Raw genomic sequence first — 20291 nt, 5'->3', positions numbered from 1 at the left:
CTCTTTGGAAAGGAGATCGCACTGAACATATTTGTATCAATTTGTTACCATTTGTAACACGTGTTCTACTTGGTTACAAGTGCAGACAGAGTTAGTGTATGTTCCTGCTTAACCAGAGTGGTTACACAGTTCCAAAACAAAAAGGGATAAATGAATAGGGAGGTGATTTATCTTTGGTTTTAAGATTGAACATGCTTTTCATTTTAATTATTAAAGTTCTGCTCGTTTTGGCTTCACTTGGTGATACACTGGTGAGTGCTGTATGCATGTGGTGAACGTCATCCGGTTGAACCTCCGGGTAAGGTTTCGGCCGTGCCTTCGCTGGGAGCTGCTGGTGAACGGGGTGAGTGGGGTTTTGGGGGGGGTAAAGACAACGGGAGAGCCCCCGGGATCAGCGCCTGTCTGCGCCGGCTTCTGGAGCCAATCCTACTCGCTGCTCCGAGCAGATACAGTCAGCTGCAGCTCCTGATACCCAACAACCCTCCACTTCTACCTCAACACATCCACGTGCCTTCATATCCTATTTTTGTTTAAAAAAAATACGTTTTCTAAAATGTTTCAAATTGATAATTCCCCGTGGAATCAAAACTGATCTAACTTGATCTTCTACCTCCTGTTTACAGAGTATTTAGTTAATAATGAACAGAGAGGAGTAAGGAAATATTAAAATTTCTTCCTGCATGGGGGGGGGGCGGTGACTCTTAATTTCAGGCAAAAAGATCGCAGTTTGATTGTCCTAAACATGAAGCCGGAGGTCTTGAAAATTAATTAAAAGCCCTAGTGTTGGAATAAGTCCGCTAGATGGCCCTCATTATTTCCTGTGACAAAAATTTTGATTTTGAGAAAATGTTAACTTAGTTTAACTAACTCATAAACCCATAAGCTGTGTTTACTTTTTGACAAAGTGCTTCCTCCTTTTGAGATCATTAAATCGCACTTCTGTTGTTTGATGCTGACTGCTTTGCATTTAGATTATTAGAGGGCCGAATAACTTAAATCAAATGGTTATTGCAGTTACTTTGTGGTGATAGCATTTGATGGATTGTTATTGCAGAGTCATACAGCCCAGAAACAGGTATCTCGGTCAAACTCGTCCGTGCCGACCAGACATCCCAATCTCACCTAGTCCCATTTGCCAGCATTTGGCCCATTTCTCTGTAAACCTTCTTGTTCATGTACCCATCCAGATGCCTTTTAAATGTTGTAATTCCACTGCTTCCTCTCACAGCTTGTTCTATGCCTACACCACCTTCTGCTCAAAACCCCTCTGGTCCTTTTTAAATATCTCCCCTTTCACTTTAAACCTATGCCCTCTAGTTTTGGACTTCATCACCCTAGGAGAAAGACTTTGGCTATTCACACTATCCATGCCCCTCATGATTTTGTAAACCTCCAAAAGGTCACCGTTCCACCTCTAAAGCTCCAGGCGGAAAGGTGCTAGCCTATTCAACCTCCCTGTCTAACTCAGCCCCAGCAACATCCTCGTAAATCTTCTCTGCAATCTCTCAAGTTTAACATCTTTCCTGCAGAAGGGGGACCAGAATTGTACACCATTTTCTAAAAGTGGCCTCAGCAATGGCCTGCACTGCTGCAACACGACATCCCAACTCCTGTACTCAGTGTTCTGACCAATGAAGGCAAACATGTCAAATGCCTTCTTCACTGTCCTGTCTACCTGCGATTCCACTTTCAAAGAACAGTGTACCTGCACCCTTTGTTCAGAAACACTCCATAGAACCTCCTGTGCTGATTTCCCTTCCCAAAATGCAACACCTCGCATTTATTGAAATTAAACTCCATCTATCGTTCGTCAGCCAATTGGTCCATTCTGATCAAAGTCCCATTGTACTCTGAGATAATTAACTAGTTTCCTCAATTATGTCATTTTAACAAGTATTTATTTAACAAGTAGATTACAGACTTCAATTCCTTTGCCATGTTACTATATTGCATTCTGGCATTATTATCAAAATGAGGCATAACATTGTGACAACTAATTTCTAATTTAGTAAGAGTGCACATCAGTAAGTCAGAGTCCTACATATCACATAAGATGTATACCAAGGCACATTTAACTTGCTGGATGAAACTACCAAAGAATGCTGTAAAAGTAAGTGATGTATTGGGATGCAAAAATGGATTGGAATGCAGGTAATTGGGAAAGAATAGCTGGTTGAGTGCAGATATTTTTAATCGTTCTGTTCAGGCATGTTATGACCCATCTTTGGAGCAGGAGGATCTCGAGCCCAGACCTCCTGACCCATTTGGTTAAGTGTAATCTTGTAAGTATCATGCATTTGCACATCAAATACAGTTTTGTACTGGTAGTAATTGGAATTTCTTTCTTTTTTTATTGTGCAGGGCCAAGCTCAACAGGAAGGGGGAGTGAATTTGCAAAACCACTCAATCATCCCTTGAAATGCCAGTGAGCAATGGAATCTACAAAACTATCCATATTATCAACTGCCGGTGTGCAGTATAACATAGACATTTGCCCTTATCTCTCACTGTTATTGAGATAGCTTTTATGCAAATTGCATTTCTAAAAATGAAAATTATCTGACTTTCTTGATCGGATTTGCACAGCAAGGTTGAAGAAAATTGGAGAAAAGAAATGGAAGGTGAAACAAATATGACAGGCTCAAAGGATGACAGTGAAAATAGTGTTTTGCTATTTTCAGATGAAGATGATGGGATTGAGCAGTTGTTACAGGATATTAGCAAGAAGACAATGAAAATAGTTGATGAGCAAATGGACTCGCCCATCTCTATACATAGCTCAGAAGGAGATTATGTTCCGGATACAATTCAAGGTGAATCTCAGCAGAATGTGTTGAATTATCAACCTGAATACACTGCTCCACTTACTCCTCCTGGTGACATTGAAAGAACTGTGGTAGAGATATCAGAGCGGTATGTTTCTGAATACTTAAAACAATCAAACTCCTTAGTTATGCATTTTTAACAAGTGAACAATTTAAGTTTTTTTTTTGTTTTCTTACTTATTTGAACATTTTTCCAGGATCCATTGTTAGAAGAGCACATGTAATTTTCAGTGAATCCCTAATGTTAGTGAAACTAAAAGATCAGAATGCACAATGCAGAGTTAAAACCAAACCTGAATTTATGATGGCGAGTATTAGGACTAGGAGAAAGTGAGGACTGCAGGTGAAGGGCTTATGCCTGAAACGTCGGTTCTCCTGCTCCTCGGATGCTGCCTGACCTGCTGTACTTATCCAGCACCACACTCTCAACTCTGGGTATTAGGACTGCCTTAAAGCTTAAAAAATCTATACACGAGGGATTAGAAGCAGGCCATTGTGGCATTTTAATTTGCTCATGGCAGATCTGCATGTCAGCTCCATTCACCTACCTTTTATGACTTCCCTTTACTTTTCCTATACCATAATAACTTCATTTCAAAATTGCGTAATTGGTATTCAAGCACTTTGAAACTTTCCCAAATAGAAGTTTACTCTTCCTACCAAAATCCTGTGCTCCCGGTCTCAAATTTCAACTGACCCAGCATCCATAATCATTTGCAAGAGTGGTCAGGATATCTCCATTTGTGTGTGGTATGCAAAATACAATGCCAGTGTACCAGATAAAGATATTTGGTTGGATTATCGGAGCCCACTTTCCTAGGTGTGATTGACACTCTAGGGTTATTGAAATTTAAAGGAAAGCTATATTTTCCTGTAATTTTGTCCTCCACATCTTTTGATGGTATTATACATTCTGGCAGTTTTCCACTATCTCCCTAAGCTAGCCATTATTCATTTTAGACAAGCTTCATTACTGAGCTTGATCTGTTTCCCTCAAGAATCACTGAGCAATGACTGGAGTTGAGGGAAGAATAGGCTTTGTGGGGATAGTGTATGTTTTTCCTGATAACTAGTTTCCTTAGCTGCCAAGAATGAACTCAATGTCACTCATCTTTGAATCAATACAACATACCTTTTTTCTGAAGAACTGCCAAGTATGTTTCCCTTTATTCCACTGTTCCAATTATTATTTATTAAAAACCCCAATATTTAACACAATTGGTCTGAGCTAACTACTTCAGTTAAAACTAGGACAGAATCAGCTATTCACCCCGACCCTTTCATGAGAAATGAATGTGTCTAATCGGGAAGAGAACGGAATCCAGAGTGAATTCGGTTCAAATCCAAGTTAAAATATTGCATTATTTCTCAGAGTTGTACAGAATCTGAGTGCTCAAATCATTCCAGCATAGTGTTTGTAAGTGACCTTCTGAGCCCAGGTTTGTGTCACAGTTTTGAATAACTAATGTTTTTCTGGATTTTTACCTTTTTAACAAAGTTGTTTTAATTTAGATTTCCGTATCTTAGAGTTGGGGATTCCAAAAGGCTACCTCATGCAGCACTTTTTAATATTTAATTTTGTCGACATTAACCAAAATTTGATTTGATTTGGATCATTACCGGTGTTAAATGTGCTATTCAAAAAAAGCAACCAACTCTCCAGCTGTTAAATTGTTGTTTTTGTTTTAAGTCATTGAAAATTGTTAACATTATTCTTACCTCCTGTCCTTATGTCAGAATAATTTTCCTTCACTTAACTAAAGTTTAAACTAACTTGCATGAGGAAGATAACAAGCAGCTTGATATAATTATTTCATGCATTCGTAGTCAAGGGACAGAACATAAAACCATGTTTTCTTTCATTTTTCTTTCTTGATATAGGGATTTGAGGTGGGCACATGTGCCTTGCAACAGGACAACACAAGTAGCTAACTTGGGGACTGCTAGCTTGTCAGAACTTTTTGCCAACAAAAGTGGAAAAGTTACACTTTATCGTAGTTTTAATATAACACACTAAGGTGATTAATGAAATACAACGATGAAAATGGTGCAGTATTAATATGCATATGTAAAATAATTTATGGGTTTGCCTTTTCCTACCAGAGCATTTTTCAGTCAGCCCTCCATAAAGCCAGGAAATGTGAGGTAAGACTTGCAAGATGATAGTTGCTGGGAGATGCAACAAGAATTCTATCACACCACCTTCTGGTTGTGAAATAACAAATATTTAATGTGAGTAGTTAACTTCAGTTCAGAAGATGCATGGTCTGCTTATGGGACTAATCTCCAATCCTTAACACAACGGGATACCTGATGCTAAACCAGTGGAATTTTTAAAGTAAAAATGGTCAGATTTCTTAAAGTCGATTACTCTTAAATTCCCATTGTAATTGGCTGTTATGGGATGTATATTTGCATGGTGTCATGATAATCTTTGTTCAGTAAGCAAAAGTGAGGACTACAGATACTGGAAACCAGAGTTTAGGTTAGAGTGGTACAGGAAAAGCTCAGCAGGTCAGGCAGCATCCGAGGAGCAGGAAAATTGGCGTTTCGGGCAAAAGCCCTTCATCAGGCTTTTACCCAAAACATCGATTTTCCTGCTGCATAGATGATGCCTGACCTGCTGACCTTTTCCAGCACCACTCTAATCTAAAATCTTTGTTCAATATTTTGACAGTTTGTTTATTTTTAATTCTAGGGATAGCTCAGATTCAGAGAGTAGTTTATTTATAACACAGCGTCCTGTTGTACCAGTAAGAAAGGCGAGAAGACGGGCCACCAGAAAACGTCCAACCAGATCAGCCATCCAAGATCAAACTGCAGAAAATACTGACAGCTCGACTGACTCAGACGACATTGCATATCGTCCAAATTATGTGATGGTTGGTGAAGGAAAGAGATGGCGACGACGTAAGAAATACAAAAGGAAATCCGTTTATCAGAGGACTGGGCATCCTGTAGGAAGGCCTCGATCATCCTTAACCAAAGCTGAGAAGATGAGGAGGTTGAAGGAACGAGGGTTACAGTTTCCATTTGTGCAGAAGGAATTTGGAAGAAAGCATTTACCATTTAAGATGATTTTTGCATATGAGGTATATATGAGGTCCATTGTGCCTTATATAATAATGGTTACAGTCAAACATTCTATGAAATTATATTCTCCATAATACTTTTCAAATCATTATTCAATTCAAACTATTTGCACAACTTTTATTTTTGTTATTTTTCTTCTAAAGAATTTTGTGATTACTTTTGTTGTATGATCCCAATGGAAACTGGCTATTGACCAGTCTTTTATTTCTTTGCTTGGCCAATATCTTGTTTTAAAAGGGTTTTCAAGAAATGTGAGTTATTCTGTTGATTGCCTAGATAAAAGAATGACAAAATTAGCAGTTGCCATAGTTACAATGAAAATTCTACTTTGCAACCTACAGGGACACAAAATTATTAAACTAGGTAATTGTAAACAAAACTATTGTTGTGACTTGTAATAACTCCTGCTGGAGATCTGCTGTTATGGTATTCCACTCCAGCCTGACTTGTGCCATCATCATGCATCAGTAGTAGTTTACCTGTAATAATAAATCCATTAGTAGAGGAAAGAATGGGTTTCCAGTTATTCTGTCAGTGCAAGTTTGAGAGTGATATTTTGTCCATTCCTTTAGTTATTTGTGATGCAGGGATGCTGCACAGGAAGGATTAAAATAGAAGGCCTGAAAAGTTCTATCTTTAGGGACTAGCCAAGTTTCTTAAAGCATTTGATTTTGTTTTGACTGAAAGCATTACTAATGGGCTATTTTCTTCTAAACTGGAGGTGAGGGGGCTGTATCTTATTTGTATTGTTTAGTGCTTTTCACGCATTTCCACAACACATTTTCATTACATGCATAGGTTTATTTAATATCAGTCAAATTTACATCCATTCTGTGATCTGCTTACTTCAAATCCTCACCTGGTTCTGGTCCCAGGAAATAATCTTTATTATCCTTCAGTGGCCGAGATTGCTTTTTCTTGGGCTTGGGCAATCACACCAGATTCAATCAATCCTACCAGAGTTACTGAGAAAATTAAGTTTTATTTTTCCACTGCCCTGATTTTTCTTTTCCTGTCATTTCTATTCTTGTTAGCGTGTTTGCAATGGCAATTGTGGCTCATTTGGCAGCACTCATGCCTCCCAGTCACAAGGTTCTGGTTCAAGTCCCACTCTAGCCTTGAGCACAGCAAGCAGGGCTGTCATCTTTCAGGTGAAATATTAAATGGAAGCACCATCTGTCCTTCTCAATAAATGTAAAACATCTTCTGGCACTATTGAGAAGAGCAAGGGAGTCATCCCTGTACCTTCGTCTGTATTTGTCTTTCAATCACCAACACTGAAACAGTTTATCTGGCCATTCTTATATTTCTGTTTGTGGTGTGCAAATTAGATGCCACACTTCACATATTGTAATCATGACTACGCTACCACTACTATTCTATCACTAAGAGTCATAGAAGTCATACAGCCCTTCGGTCTAACCAGTCCATGCCGACCATAACTCCAAATTAAGCTAGTCCTACCTGCGTACGCTTGATCTGTGTCTTTCCAAATCTGTCTTATTCATATACTTATCCAAATGTATTTTAAAAATAGTAACTGTACCGGCATTCACCACTTCCTCTGGTAGTTCATTCCTCACACAAGCCACACTCTGTGGGGGAAGAAAAGAAAAGTTGCCCCTCATATCTTTTTTTCAATCTTTCTCGTCTTACCTTAAAAGTGTGCCTCTATATCTTGAAATCCCTCACCCTAGAGAAAAGACACCAGTCATTCACCTTATGTAGAATAATAGAATCCCTGCAGTGTAGAAGTAAACCATTCGGCCCATTCAAAGAGCATTCCAACCAGAACCACCCACTGCATCCCCCCCGACCCCAATCTTACCCTCTCCCTGTAACCCTGCATTTCAAATAACCCACTAATTTACCTAGCCTGCACATCCTTGATCACTATGGGCAATTTAGTATAGCCAGTCCATCAAACTTGCACATCTTTGGACTGTGGCAAGAAACCATTGCACCCAGAGGAAACCCAACCACACAGGCATGAGGAGAATGTGCAAACTTGATGCAGAGAAACGGCTGATGGTGGAATCAACCCCAGATCCCTGGCATTGTGAGGCAGCAGTGCTAACCATTCAGCCACTGTGCAGCCCGTTTATTTCTTTCCTCCCCTCCCCACAACACTACCCAAGGCCCTACTTTTTAATTGTATAAGTCCTGCTCTTGTTTGTTTTACCAAAATGCAATGTAAAAAATGAAGGGCTTATGCTCGAAACGTCGAATTCTCTATTCCTGAGATGCTGCCTAACCTGCTGTGCTTTGACCAGCAACACATTTGCAGCAGTTACCAAAATGCAATACCTAACATTTATCTAAATTGGTCATTTCCATCTTATGGTGTGCAAATTTTAAAGTTCATTAATCTTAAAGTTGTCTCAAAATTTCTTCATAGGTTTGTGCCACCTATTCCTACCATCTTCGCAACATATGCTCAGATATATACTCTATTCTACCTACTGCAGCCTATGCACTTGCAAGCTCTCTGCAACTTCATTCATTAGCATGAAATGAATGAAGTAACGGAAAAGACTTTCACATACTGTTGTTAACATATATATCACAAATACCAATATCACAGACCAACTTAAAAGCAAGTGAACAGAGTCCTTAACTAACATTTAAATGTTCTTGATTTACAGCAAGCAGCTCTGTGTGGATTATTTACTTACATGAAGGAGTTAAAATGTCAAAAGCACCTCGTAAAGTCCTTAGAAAAAATAAATGTGGACTGTCCAAACAGAGACCGTGGCCCACTAAGGCAATGCAAGTACTTGGATGAGAAAAGACCAATTTCACCGATACAAGAAAGCAGGTAAACCTGTACTTCTGAAGTGCAAAAGTTCCCCTAGCTTCCTTACCTGTGTGTGCATATGGACTGTATTAATACTAGCCTGTGATCAGCAGTTGTACTTTTGGCCTGTCGTAATTATTTCAAGGGTCTAGTTTAGTCGCTGCTCGGTGTAGATTGAATCATTCAGGGCAGGAGGTTCCTTAATATCGGCCAGACTAACTGGTCTTAGCCCAGAGGTGATTGGAACAATAGAATTTTTCTCAACATTCCTGGACCAGAAAAATTAAAATGACCCATGGTTTCCACTCCTGACCACTATTTAGTGATTTTTGTTGGGAAATACACATACAGATGTCAGATGAGGACTAGATCGGGCCCATCTATGATGCCTCCTCAGTTGAATAGCTCACTGACACTGGCCATCTAATTATAGAAATGAGAAATGGTCTCATGGGTGAGATACTAAGGGCTCTACATGTTCGAACTTACTTGTTGAACACTGAGTGCTTCCAAATAAACCTGTTGGACTCTAACCTGGTGTTGTGTGATTTTTAATTATGTTGAACAGAGAGATTTAACTGTAAACTGGTTACTTTATTGAGAGGTGCCTGAAACGAAGTTCCCTCACAATGGAGCGTGCAAGCTAGTCGTCATTGGGCAGAAGTGGAGTACATTGCCTGAGAAGACTCCTGAATTATTGCCACAACTTAGAACACCAAAGCAGTGGTGGGTGTAAATTCAGTCTCCCCTTCAATGTAAGACTCCATTAACAGCAAATAATAAGTAAATCATTGGAGAATGATAGGGAAAGTGGATTTGATCTACTTCCCCGCCTGCAACTAAATAAAAGATTGGAGCAGCTTGTGTAACCATCCACCAACTTGGACACCACCAGCAAAGCTCTAAGGGGTGGGAGAAATAAAGGCTAATCCCTCTACTAAAACAAACCCTGTCAATTAGAAAGTAATACTGGTCATGAATAGTTTTAGGTTGTTAACCACCAACTCGGCTGAATAAAGTATATAAATGCACATTAACAAACTAAAAATGTGTTTATAATTTGTCAAATAATGGACAAAAAAATTTCATGTAAGATTGTTAATGTATTTATCACTTATGTCAACATCAGAACAATTTAAAAACATATAAATAATAGTTTATTAAGTGCCATGTTTCTAAGAGCGATTCCTTTTGGGGGGCTAAAACATTTATTTATTTTTCAGTTTTAGGAATGGATTCACTATTAATGTAACATTCAGTGAATAATGTAATAAGTAGATGTATTTAATCTGTCAAGATTAGAGTAATGCTGGAAAAGCACAGCAGGTCAGGCAGTATCCAAGGAGTGGGTAAATTGACGTTTCGGGCAAAAGCCCTTCGTCTGGATGATTCCTGATAAGGGCTTTTGCCCAAAACATTGATTTCCTGCTACTCGGATGCTGCCTGACCTGCTGTGCTTTTCCAGCATTACTCTAATATTGACTCTAATCTCCAGCATTTGCAGTACCCACTTCCGCGTAGTACGTAATTTATTCTCAACTCCTGTTTCCTCTCATTCTTTAATTCCTATTCTCTAATCTGCATTTTTGATATTGTATCAATTTTGAATTACTTCATCCAGGAGGTGTAATTTCTGATAAATCCTGACACTGTTGGCTGACAATACCAATTAATGATAAGTTGTATTAATTGTAATGGTTTGCATCCATGAGGATGAATGATGTGATTTATTTTCCTACATAATAGACAATGAAAACATGCTCTTCTAGTTTAAGAATAAAGTCATTCTGCTGGTATTCCCCCGTACCAATTTCATGATCTCATTGAATGACAGATCGGATTAAAGTGACTGAATGGCTACTCCTGCTTATGATGTGAATCTCACCCATTGAATTTCCACGTTTTATGTGAAGATTCCAGTTTACCTGCTCAGGGTGATTCTATGCTGAAATTGACTAGCTCTCTACATATTTTATCTGACCTTAGCTTTGACTTAATAAGTTTTATCTTCATTATTTATAAATACATACTTTTTAAAAATGCTGTGCAATGACAACATTTTGTATTTTGTGTAGCTGACACTGTTTATTTTCAAAAACTAAGACAGATGGTTGCATATATCAGTATTTGCTAGGGTCCATTGGAGTATTTCCAGGGAACCAAATCACATGATAAATCTGAAGCTGCTTTCAGTTTATGGTGTTTGCTGCCTGTCACAGGACAATATTTTGGACATCTTTAAAACCATATAATTCATTTTTATTCAGTAATTAAATTAAGAATTAGATTCCTTTCATGGTCATCAAATCTGATTACTTAGAGAGAACTGTGACAGTGCCTCAGCCTGACTTGGGGATTTACTTTTAAACCAACCTTTTATGCAAAATTCCATTGCTCGCACCTATCAATAATGCGATAATACTTTAAGTTATTCTTCTTTTTAACATGTACTTTAATATAAACCACTGTGACAATAATGTTTTTAATGTTATAGTGATGAAACCTGCATTGAAGACTTCAATAACGAAAACACATTCGGTGTAAAAGTTGTGGTAACTAAATTATTTATATTGGATTTGTAGTCTCTGCAGTATTAAGTTTTAATAGTGAATGGTATTTTATATTTTTGAATCAAGTAAAGTAATAACTGATGGTATACTTAAACCAAGGTTTATAAATTAAGTACATTGAATTACAAAGCATATTTACCTATAACTTAGTTTCAATGCCTACCTTAAAAAGAAGTACTTAAATTTATTGAAGAAAATTTATTCATTGTTTAAAATAAGATGGAAGTATCAAATATACCCTCCAGTGAATGTATTTGTAAGACTTGTAACTGCTCTTCCATCCACTTCCATTGCACTCAATCCCTCTTTTCATCTCACTACAGGAAAGTTCAGCCCATCCTTGTGAACTGATATCTCCACAGCACCCCAACTAACCTACCTGGTATCCCAGGACTGGTTGCACTTGATCTGCAGTACTGACTGTAGCCCAGTTTCCAGTCTACAAGGATGGTTCCCCAGACTTCGAGTGAGCCAAGTGCCTGACAGATTGAGGGCAACACTCTGAATGTGACTGTGATGTGCTCCTTGACTGACTGATGGCACTCCCTGACTGACCAGAGTCCCCCTTCATCTTACCATGGACTCCTCCTCTTTGACTTTAAAACTTGGTCATTTACTCGAAGCACATGCAGTTTGCTTTCTGTCTGTGCTGCAGTTGTGATGTTGACAGGGCACAGTGCTACATGGCCATACATCCATCCCTTGACTGTTCAGTGCTCCTTATCACGACAAACTGCCTGCCTTTCCCACCGCACTGAAAAGCAATGCAGACCATAGAGGGTGGCAACCTGTAGCTGAGCACTGAAGACTCCTTGGGCTCAGGAAGCAATGTGATGAAACAGACAGTGGCAGCCTGTAAGTCAGTAACTATTAAGCAATTCTAGACAGAGGCTGGTAGCCTACAAGTTAGCACAAAGGGAGTGCTATGAAAGTAAGCCATGATGTATCCTCAAGATGTATCCGAGTAGATATGTGTTTCTCCTTATGCATATCACTGGTGTTGAAGGGGTGTCTGAGTTGGTTTGAGTTGCTCAGTTATGTAGTAAGGCTGCTGCCGATGTGCATGGATAAAGAGTTGAGGAGAGTCAAGTCAAGTCACCATTGTCTTACCAGACCTTAGGGATGCTCTCTCATTAGAGAGAGATGACTGGTGGTGATTTAACCTGAGGGCTACCAAACCTCAGACACGAGGGGAGAGATTGAGAAAGAGAGAGTCTTTAATGGTAACCTCAGATGGTGTGGAGATTGAACTCATGCTGTTGGCATGACCACAGCTTCACAAACCGACCCCCCTGAGGAGAATGATGGCCATGAAGTATGTAGCGATGTGATTGTGAAGAAGCTGCTGAATGATGGCTGGGACAAGCATTTGATGAAATGCAACTGTAGCTGTAAAATACCCACTACAATTTACATGTCAAGAAGTTGTGCTGTTCAGTTTGTCAGGGAATAAGGGAAGAATTTGGTAAGTTGCTTAAAATAAGGCAAGTGGGTGCTTTAATGAGATTCAAATCTGTGGAAGTAACAGAGGCGCTGCTGAGCAGTGAGGTTCTGAAGTTATCATTTAAAGACTTGAAGGCCAAGTCAGAAAAAGTGTTGATGTTGAGATTCTGATTTTTCTGTGTATTTTCTTGCCATCGCTAACACCACACAGATGGGTGGGGCAGAATTCTGCCTAATATCTAATGTTTTCTTTTCCTATTCTTGTTGACTCACAATCATATTAATTTATTTTGCTGTAAATAACCACACTGTACAGGAGTACACAGGTCCTCACTACCTTTTAAAGAGTAATTAGGAGTGGGCAATAAATGCTGGCCCAGTCAGCTATGCTCATATACCATCAATGAATAAAGAAGTGGCTGATTCTTAGTCAAACAGTTCCTTTTCAGTAGAATAAAACAGAGCAGAATCCCTACAGTGTGGAAACAGGCCATTTGGCCCAAAACATCCACACCAACCCTCTGAAGAGTAACCCACCCAGACCCATTCCCCTATCCTATATGCTACATTTACCCCTGACAAATGCACCTAGCCTACACATCCCTGAACTTTGTGGGCAATTTAACATGGCCAATTCACCTAAGCTGCACATCTTTGGATTGTGGGAGGAAACCAGAACACCCGGAAGAAACCCACGGAGAATGTACAAACTCCATACAGTCACCCAAAGCTGGAATCGAACCCGAGTCCCTGGCCCTGTGAGGCAACGGTGCTAACCACTGAGCCACAGTGTCGCCCCCAGCGTAAAATTATTTTCAACGCTTTCCTAAGAGAGCGAAAGAGACTGTCACCCACAAAACCTTCTAAATCATTGTCTTAAACTGTATCTTAAAACATAATGCTCAAAACTTAAACATGAACAATGTTCAGGTTTGTTATTCCATCCATAAAACATATCAATCAATGGATGTATAATTCAGTTTTTAACTAAAGTTTAACCAAAGATGTATTTTGCCACATTGAAAATGTTAACTCAATGTTACTACATATTTTTCCACTGGCAACACATCATAGATTGCAAAATTTACCCATGAATCATGATTTGAACAGGCAAAACCTTGATTTTATTTCCTGGAATATTCAGAGTTTGGTAATATTTAATGTTAGATGATTCAGAAATATTTGAATGGTTGCTTTGTTACTGCAGAACGTGAGTATTTCTGAAAAGAAATACACATTTTGTCAAGCCTTTTCATCTTGTCCTCCTCAGGAAATCTCACAGGATTAACAATTGAAGGGGAAAACTAATGTTTATCTGCATAAGGGGAAGTGTTGATTTATTGATATATTGACTCTCATGGAGATTTTGCCATGGAGAATGCACCAGTTATTGCCTAATACTCTCACCAATCAGAGCTGATCTGCTTGGTTTAAACTTTAAACAAAGCCTGGCTATTACCTGAGAATCATCATTAATTGGTGTATTCTCCATGGCAAAGCAACAACCAAACTGAATCCATTTGCCAACCTATCCGCACTCTCTTCTCATGCAGTATAAATATAATTTCCTCTGAATTAGTACTCTTGTGATTAGTTCTAATGATTGCAAGATGAAAAGCTTGGAATAAAATGCCTTTTTCAGTTATTAAACATTTAAATATACCTGCATCATGCACATAACATTTTGGCAATTTTGACATCTTAAGACTTGATTATTGTAATGTTCTGAAATCTAGTGAAAGATTCATGGCCTATTTAGATTCCTGATCCACTGGTATGAAATTGTTGTTTTAGATTAGATTACTTACAGTATGGAAACAGGCCCTCCGGCCCAACAAGTCCACACCGACCCGCCGAAGCGCAACCCACCCATACCCCTACATTTACCCCTTACCTAACACTACGGGCAATTTAGCATGGCCAATTCACCTGACCCGCACACCTTTGTGACTGTGGGAGGAAACCAGAGCACCCGGAGGAAACCCACACAGACACGGGGAGAATGTGCAAACTCCACACAGTCAGTCGCCTGAGGCAGGAATTGAACCCAGGTCCCTGGCGCTGTGAGGCAGCAGTGCTAACCACTGTGCCACCGTGCCGCCCAAATCTTACAGTATATATCTTACTTTTCTCAGTCTCTCTATTTCCACTCCAATACATCAAGACTAATGTTCATAGACTGTATTTAAGCTAATGCATTCTTTGTTCACAATGTTTATTTTATTTATAGGATAACAGCTGTTTTATAATGGAAAAGATTGGAAAATATAAAAAGAGCCGAAGGAAAAATAACTCCAATGGCAAAAATAAAGACAAATGTTTATCTAATGGCAAAAGTAAAGCCATTGAGAAAAATAAATCAGTAACTGGCCAACAAAATAACACAAAATCTTCCTCTATCTGAAAATTGTGGCAGAACAATTGGCGGTAACAACAATAATAGATATTCCATTGTTGAAATCTACAAAGAACTAGTATATCATCTGATGAACTGGAAAATGCGAAAACACAGACATCTTTATTTTCTGAAGAATCCCAAGACCAGTGAACACTCAAAAGTATGGGACAGAATGGAGAATGTGAATCAGCGCATCCAATCCTTGGCAACAGCATCTCTGCAAGAAGTGTTTCCTTTATGCAAAGTGACCCAATGGAACATGTTAACAATAATAAAAAAACTATTGTCGATATCTAAAAGAAAGATGAATAATTGCTAATGGGAATGACTATTTAATTCATTAATGATCAATAACCAACTTTTAGGTATGAAGAGGTTAGCTGCTGATCTGGAGAATTTAACAATTGTACGTCATAATGGCAGTTGGTTAATATTCCTGCTAGAGATATGTTTTTCATTGCAGTCTGTATATGTTCATAAGTGAGATCAATAATTTACAGTTGGATAAAATGTCTGAAAATAAGTCATTTTGTATTCATTTTGAGGATATTCCATTGTCAAGAATATACTGGTTAAAAGACAATTGTGCAACTGAAATATATAATTGTAATACTGTGGGCAAACCTTTTGCAAAGTGAAAAATATGCTTGCAGTCCACAACAAAAACTCAATGTGCTGTGCTAATTGGAGGATGGCTAAGACATAGTAGTACATAAAATATTGTTTCAAAAATAACCTGACAAGCAAACATTAAATATTTATAATCTAAATCTATAGAATATGCATTTAATTATTTTATTATTTCACCACTAACCATTTCAACAAGAGATTTATTTTGGCAAACATTGAATTGAATTTAAAACTGGCATTGGAAATTAGAGATAAGATTAGATTTGTGTTTCGTGTGAGCATTGTGGGAGACATTGATGAATCGCAGGCTTTTGTTATAGATGCACATAAGACACAGGAGCAGAAATTAGGCCATTCAGCCCATTGAATCTACTCTGCCATTCAATCATGGCTGATACATTTCTCAATTCCATTCTCCTGTTTTCTCCCCATAACCCTTCATTCCCTTTACAATCAAAAATCTGTCTCCATCTTAAAATCAATGACCTGGCCTCCACAGCCTTCTGTGGCAGTGAATTCCAGAGATTCGCTACTCTCTGGCTGAAGAAGTTTCTCTTTTATCTCCATTGTAAAGGGCCTTCCCTTTACTCGAAGGCTGAGTCCTTGGGCCCTAGTCTCTCCTCCCAATGGAAACATCTTCTCAACATAAGGCCATAAGACATAGGAGTGGAAGTAAGGCCATTTGGCCCATTGAGTCCACTCCACCATTTAATCATGGCTGATGGGCATTTCAACTCCACTTACCAGCATTCTCCCCGTAGCCCTTAATTCCTTGTGACATCAAGAATTTATCAATCTCTGCCTTGAAGCCATTTAGCGTCCTGGCCTCCACTGCACTCTGCCGCAATGAATTCCACAGGCCCACCAGTCACTGGCTGAAGAAATGTCTCTGCATTTCTGTTCTGAATTTACCCCCTCTAATTCTAAGGCTGTTCCACGGGTCCTAGACTCCTCGCCTAACGGAAACAATTTCTTAGCATCCACCCTTTCCAAGCCATGTATTATCTTGTAAGTTTCTATTAGATCTTCCCTTAACCTTCTAAACTTCAATGAATACAATCCCAGGATCCTCAGCCGTTTCTCGTATGTTAGACCTGTCATTCCAGGGATCATCCGTGTGAATCTCTGCTGGACATGCTCCAGTGCCAGTATGTCCCTCCTGAGGTGTGGGGCCCAAAACTGGACACAGTACTCCAAATGGGGCCTAACCAGAGCTTTATAAAGGCTCAAAAGCACATCGCTGCTTTTATATTCCAACCCTCTTGAGATAAATGACAACATTGCATTCGCTTTCTTAATCACGGATTCAACCTGCACATTTACCTTTAGAGGATCCTCGACTAGCGCTCCCAGATTCCTTTATACTTTGGCTTTATGAATTTTCTCACCGTTTAGAAAGTAGTCCATGCTTGTATTCTTTTTTCCAAAGTGCAAGACCTCGCATTTGCTCACGTTGAATTTCATCAGCTATTTCCTGGACCACTTTCCCAAACTGTCTAGAACCTTCTGTAGCCTCCCCACTTCCTCAGTACTACCTGCCTGTCCACCTAACTTTGTATCATCGGCAAACTTCGCTAGAATGCCCCCAGTCCCTTCAGATCATTAATATATAACGTGAACAGCTGCGGTCCCAACACTGAACCCTGTGGGACACCGCTTGTCACATCCACTCTGTCCAAGCTATTCAGTATTCTGTAAATTTCAATTAGATCCCCCTTCATCTTTCTAAACTCCATCGAGTACAGACCCAGAGTTTATGCTCTTCAGTGACACTGAATTTTATTTTGTTGACTGCTAGAGAGAAGCACTTAGCTTCTGTGATAATTAATAAATGGATTCTTAAGTTGAACTTTTGAGGGTTTTGTACGTCGTGTAAATAGTATAGCTATGGCCAATCTTTTTGACCTGGAGATGTCATGTTTTACAATGTGGTTTTGAAGACTTGGGTGGAAGAATGGAAATACTTTCATCCTGAAGTTTCTACCTGAATAATTTCACATTTTAGCTTGACTTTCATTACAATATATAGAGAAAAACTGCTTACAATGTGGTTTAGGTTCATGTTTAAAAGATGCCATATCAGTTCTGTTGTAATTGTTGTTAAGATGTTGCATGTTTTTATGTAAACAAAATGACAGTTTCTTTCAGAGTCATAGTCATAGAGAGGTACAGCATGGAAACAGACCCTTCAGTCCAACCTGCCCATACCGACCAGATATCCCAACCCAATCTTGTCCTACCTGCCAGCACCCGGCTCATATCCCTCCAAACCCTTCCTATTCATATACCCATCCAACAAGATGTTGCAATTGTACCAGGCCTGACCACTTCCTCTAGCATCTCATTCCATACACACACCACCCACTGCGTGAAAAGGTTGCCCCTTAGGTCTTTTTTATATCTTTCCCCTCTCACCCTAAACCTATGCCCTCTAGTTCTGGACTCCCCCACCCCAAGAAAAGACTTTGTCTATTTATCCTATCCGTGTCCCTCATAATTTTGCAAACCTCTATAAGGTCACCCCTCAGCCTCCTATGCTCCAGGGAAAACAGCCCCAGCCTCTCCCTAAAGCTCAAATCCTCCAACCCTGGCAACATCCTTGTAAATCTTTTCTGAACCCTTTCAAGTTTCACAACATCTTTCCGATAGGAAAAGAGACCAGAATTGCACGCAATATTCCAACAGTGGCCTAACCAATGTCCTGTACAGCTGCAACATGACCTCCCGACTCCTGTGCTCAATATTCTGACCAATAAAGGAAAGCATACCAAATGCCTTCTTCACTATCCTATCTACCTGTGACTTCACTTTCAAGGAGCTATGAACCTGCACTCCAACGTCTCTTTGTTCAGTAACACTCCCTAGGACCTTACCATTAAGTGTATAAGTCTGGCTAAGATTTGCTTTCCCAAAATGCAGCACCTAACATTTATCTGAATTAAACTCCATCTGCCACTTCTCAGCCTGTTGGCTCATCTGATAAAGATCCCGTTGTAATCTGAGGCAAGCTTCTTCACTTCCACTACACCTCCAATTTTGGTGTCATCTGCAAACTTACTAACTCTTATGCACACATCCAAATCATTTATATAAATAATGAAAGATAGTGGACCCAGCACCAATCCTTGTGGCACTCCACTGGTCACAGACCTCCAATCTGAAAAACAACCTCCACTACTACCTCTGTCTTCTACCTTTGAGCCAGTTCTGTATCCAAATGGCTAGTTCCCCCTGTATTTCGTGAGATCTAATCTTGCTAACCAGTCTTCCATGGGGAACCTTGTTGAACGCCTTACTGAAGTCCATATAGATCACATCTACCACTCGACTCTCATCAATCCTCTTTTTTCACTTCTTCAAAAAATTCGTAATTAAGTTTGTGAGACATAATTTCCCACGCACAAAGCCATTGTCAAGCTTTATGTTTGCACAGCCACCAGTAAAGCATATACTCTCTAAACAAAATCTCCTGCTTCAGTTTTGTCCTTTCGATCAGCTATGTAACTTTATTTATACTGATTACTGTAATGTGCTGCTATAATTTACATATTATTGTTATGTATTGCTTGTGATTCTGTCAGGTTCCACACCTAGACGTAAAGCATTCCTGTGTTAAAATATGTGTGAGTAAACATAAGAAATGAATGGAATCCATCAACCTGTTCTTTGCCACAAACCACATACAATTGGCTTGAGATGTACCTACTCTAATTCCATGATATTCATTGCCATGAAACCTAGCCAATTCATTTAATCCTCTCAGAAAATGTTCTGTAAATTGATTAAATCTGCTGAGCACACAGCTGACACATTTTCCATTGCGTTTGATGTGGAATATTTTCTAGACAAATAAATTATCACTTCTACCTGCAATTCCCCCAATGTTCCATCCTCCTATTTAAAGGTATGTAGAAAAGGCTTTTTCTGAATTTCTACAACAGCGGTGCACTCCATCCCACCTTTCTTTTTCTGTCATCAAAACCCAATTTAGTTATCAGTGCAATACTTCTTGAACTGACCTTCAAGTGTCAACCCTGTGAAGAATGTCTTCTACACCAGTGAGAATCTCAGTAGATCTTGTGTGAGGATTTTCATCTCCCGTGCCTCATCTACTGAAACCTTGGATTTTGAAGATGAACCAGGATTCAACTAAAGTAATCCGGAGACAGATAAGTCTTAAAGGTACTGAAACATTTTTATCCTGTTACTACTCACCACTCTAATGCCACAATATGGTTTACTGAATTGCCCATTAATTGCTTTTGTGGAGAATATCGATATCATCATCCATTAGTGTTGAAGTTTGTGATAGGAATTTGTAAAATCAGTTTTTACTGGGTCATATTTTGATTATTATTTTATTTTCCATGAACTATCAGGTAATCTCAAACCTGTACAGTTTATAAGGTGAATATATCTAATTTTCAATGACAAGTATGAACCAAGAAATTCTATCTCATGTACCTTCAGAATTGATAAGGTAATTGGTTTTATTGATTTTGTGTAAGATACTTTGTACGCCAAGTTAGTCACCA

General features: G+C 39.1%; 1 protein-coding gene across 2 annotated transcripts; it reads left to right on the top strand.

The window, feature by feature from the left end:
- Positions 1–328: 328 nt before the first annotated feature.
- On the top strand, positions 329–15861 carry LOC132830523 (TATA box-binding protein-associated factor RNA polymerase I subunit D-like). 2 transcript variants are annotated; one of them, XM_060848287.1, is made up of 6 exons: positions 329–343; positions 2362–2913; positions 5524–5917; positions 8564–8736; positions 11210–11267; positions 14959–15861. In XM_060848287.1, the coding sequence occupies exons 2-6, from the start codon at positions 2615–2617 to the stop codon at positions 15130–15132; spliced, it is 1098 nt and encodes a 365-aa protein (XP_060704270.1). In that variant the 5' UTR covers positions 329–343; positions 2362–2614; the 3' UTR covers positions 15133–15861. The 2 variants fall into 2 exon arrangements, with proteins under 2 accessions (XP_060704270.1, XP_060704269.1); XM_060848286.1 differs by lacking the exon at positions 329–343 and adding an exon at positions 381–652.
- Positions 15862–20291: the final 4430 nt, after the last annotated feature.

Source organism: Hemiscyllium ocellatum, chromosome 31, assembly GCF_020745735.1.
Source record: "Hemiscyllium ocellatum isolate sHemOce1 chromosome 31, sHemOce1.pat.X.cur, whole genome shotgun sequence".
NCBI classification, from domain to species: Eukaryota; Metazoa; Chordata; class Chondrichthyes; order Orectolobiformes; family Hemiscylliidae; genus Hemiscyllium; species Hemiscyllium ocellatum.
Note: the sequence above shows the minus strand (reverse complement) of the source record. Positions and strands in the feature narration are given on the sequence as shown.

What these genes read in the sequence shown, in the direction of transcription:
- LOC132830523 (XM_060848287.1), top strand. Translation starts at nt 2,615, where the DNA reads ATGGAAGGTGAAACAAATATGACAGGCTCAAAGGATGACAGTGAAAAT. An exon ending in GTGGTAGAGATATCAGAGCG is followed by an intron (nt 2,914 to 5,523) that starts GTATGTTTCTGA and finishes TTTTAATTCTAG; the next exon opens with GGATAGCTCAGATTCAGAGA. An exon ending in TCACCGATACAAGAAAGCAG is followed by an intron (nt 8,737 to 11,209) that starts GTAAACCTGTAC and finishes TTAATGTTATAG; the next exon opens with TGATGAAACCTGCATTGAAG.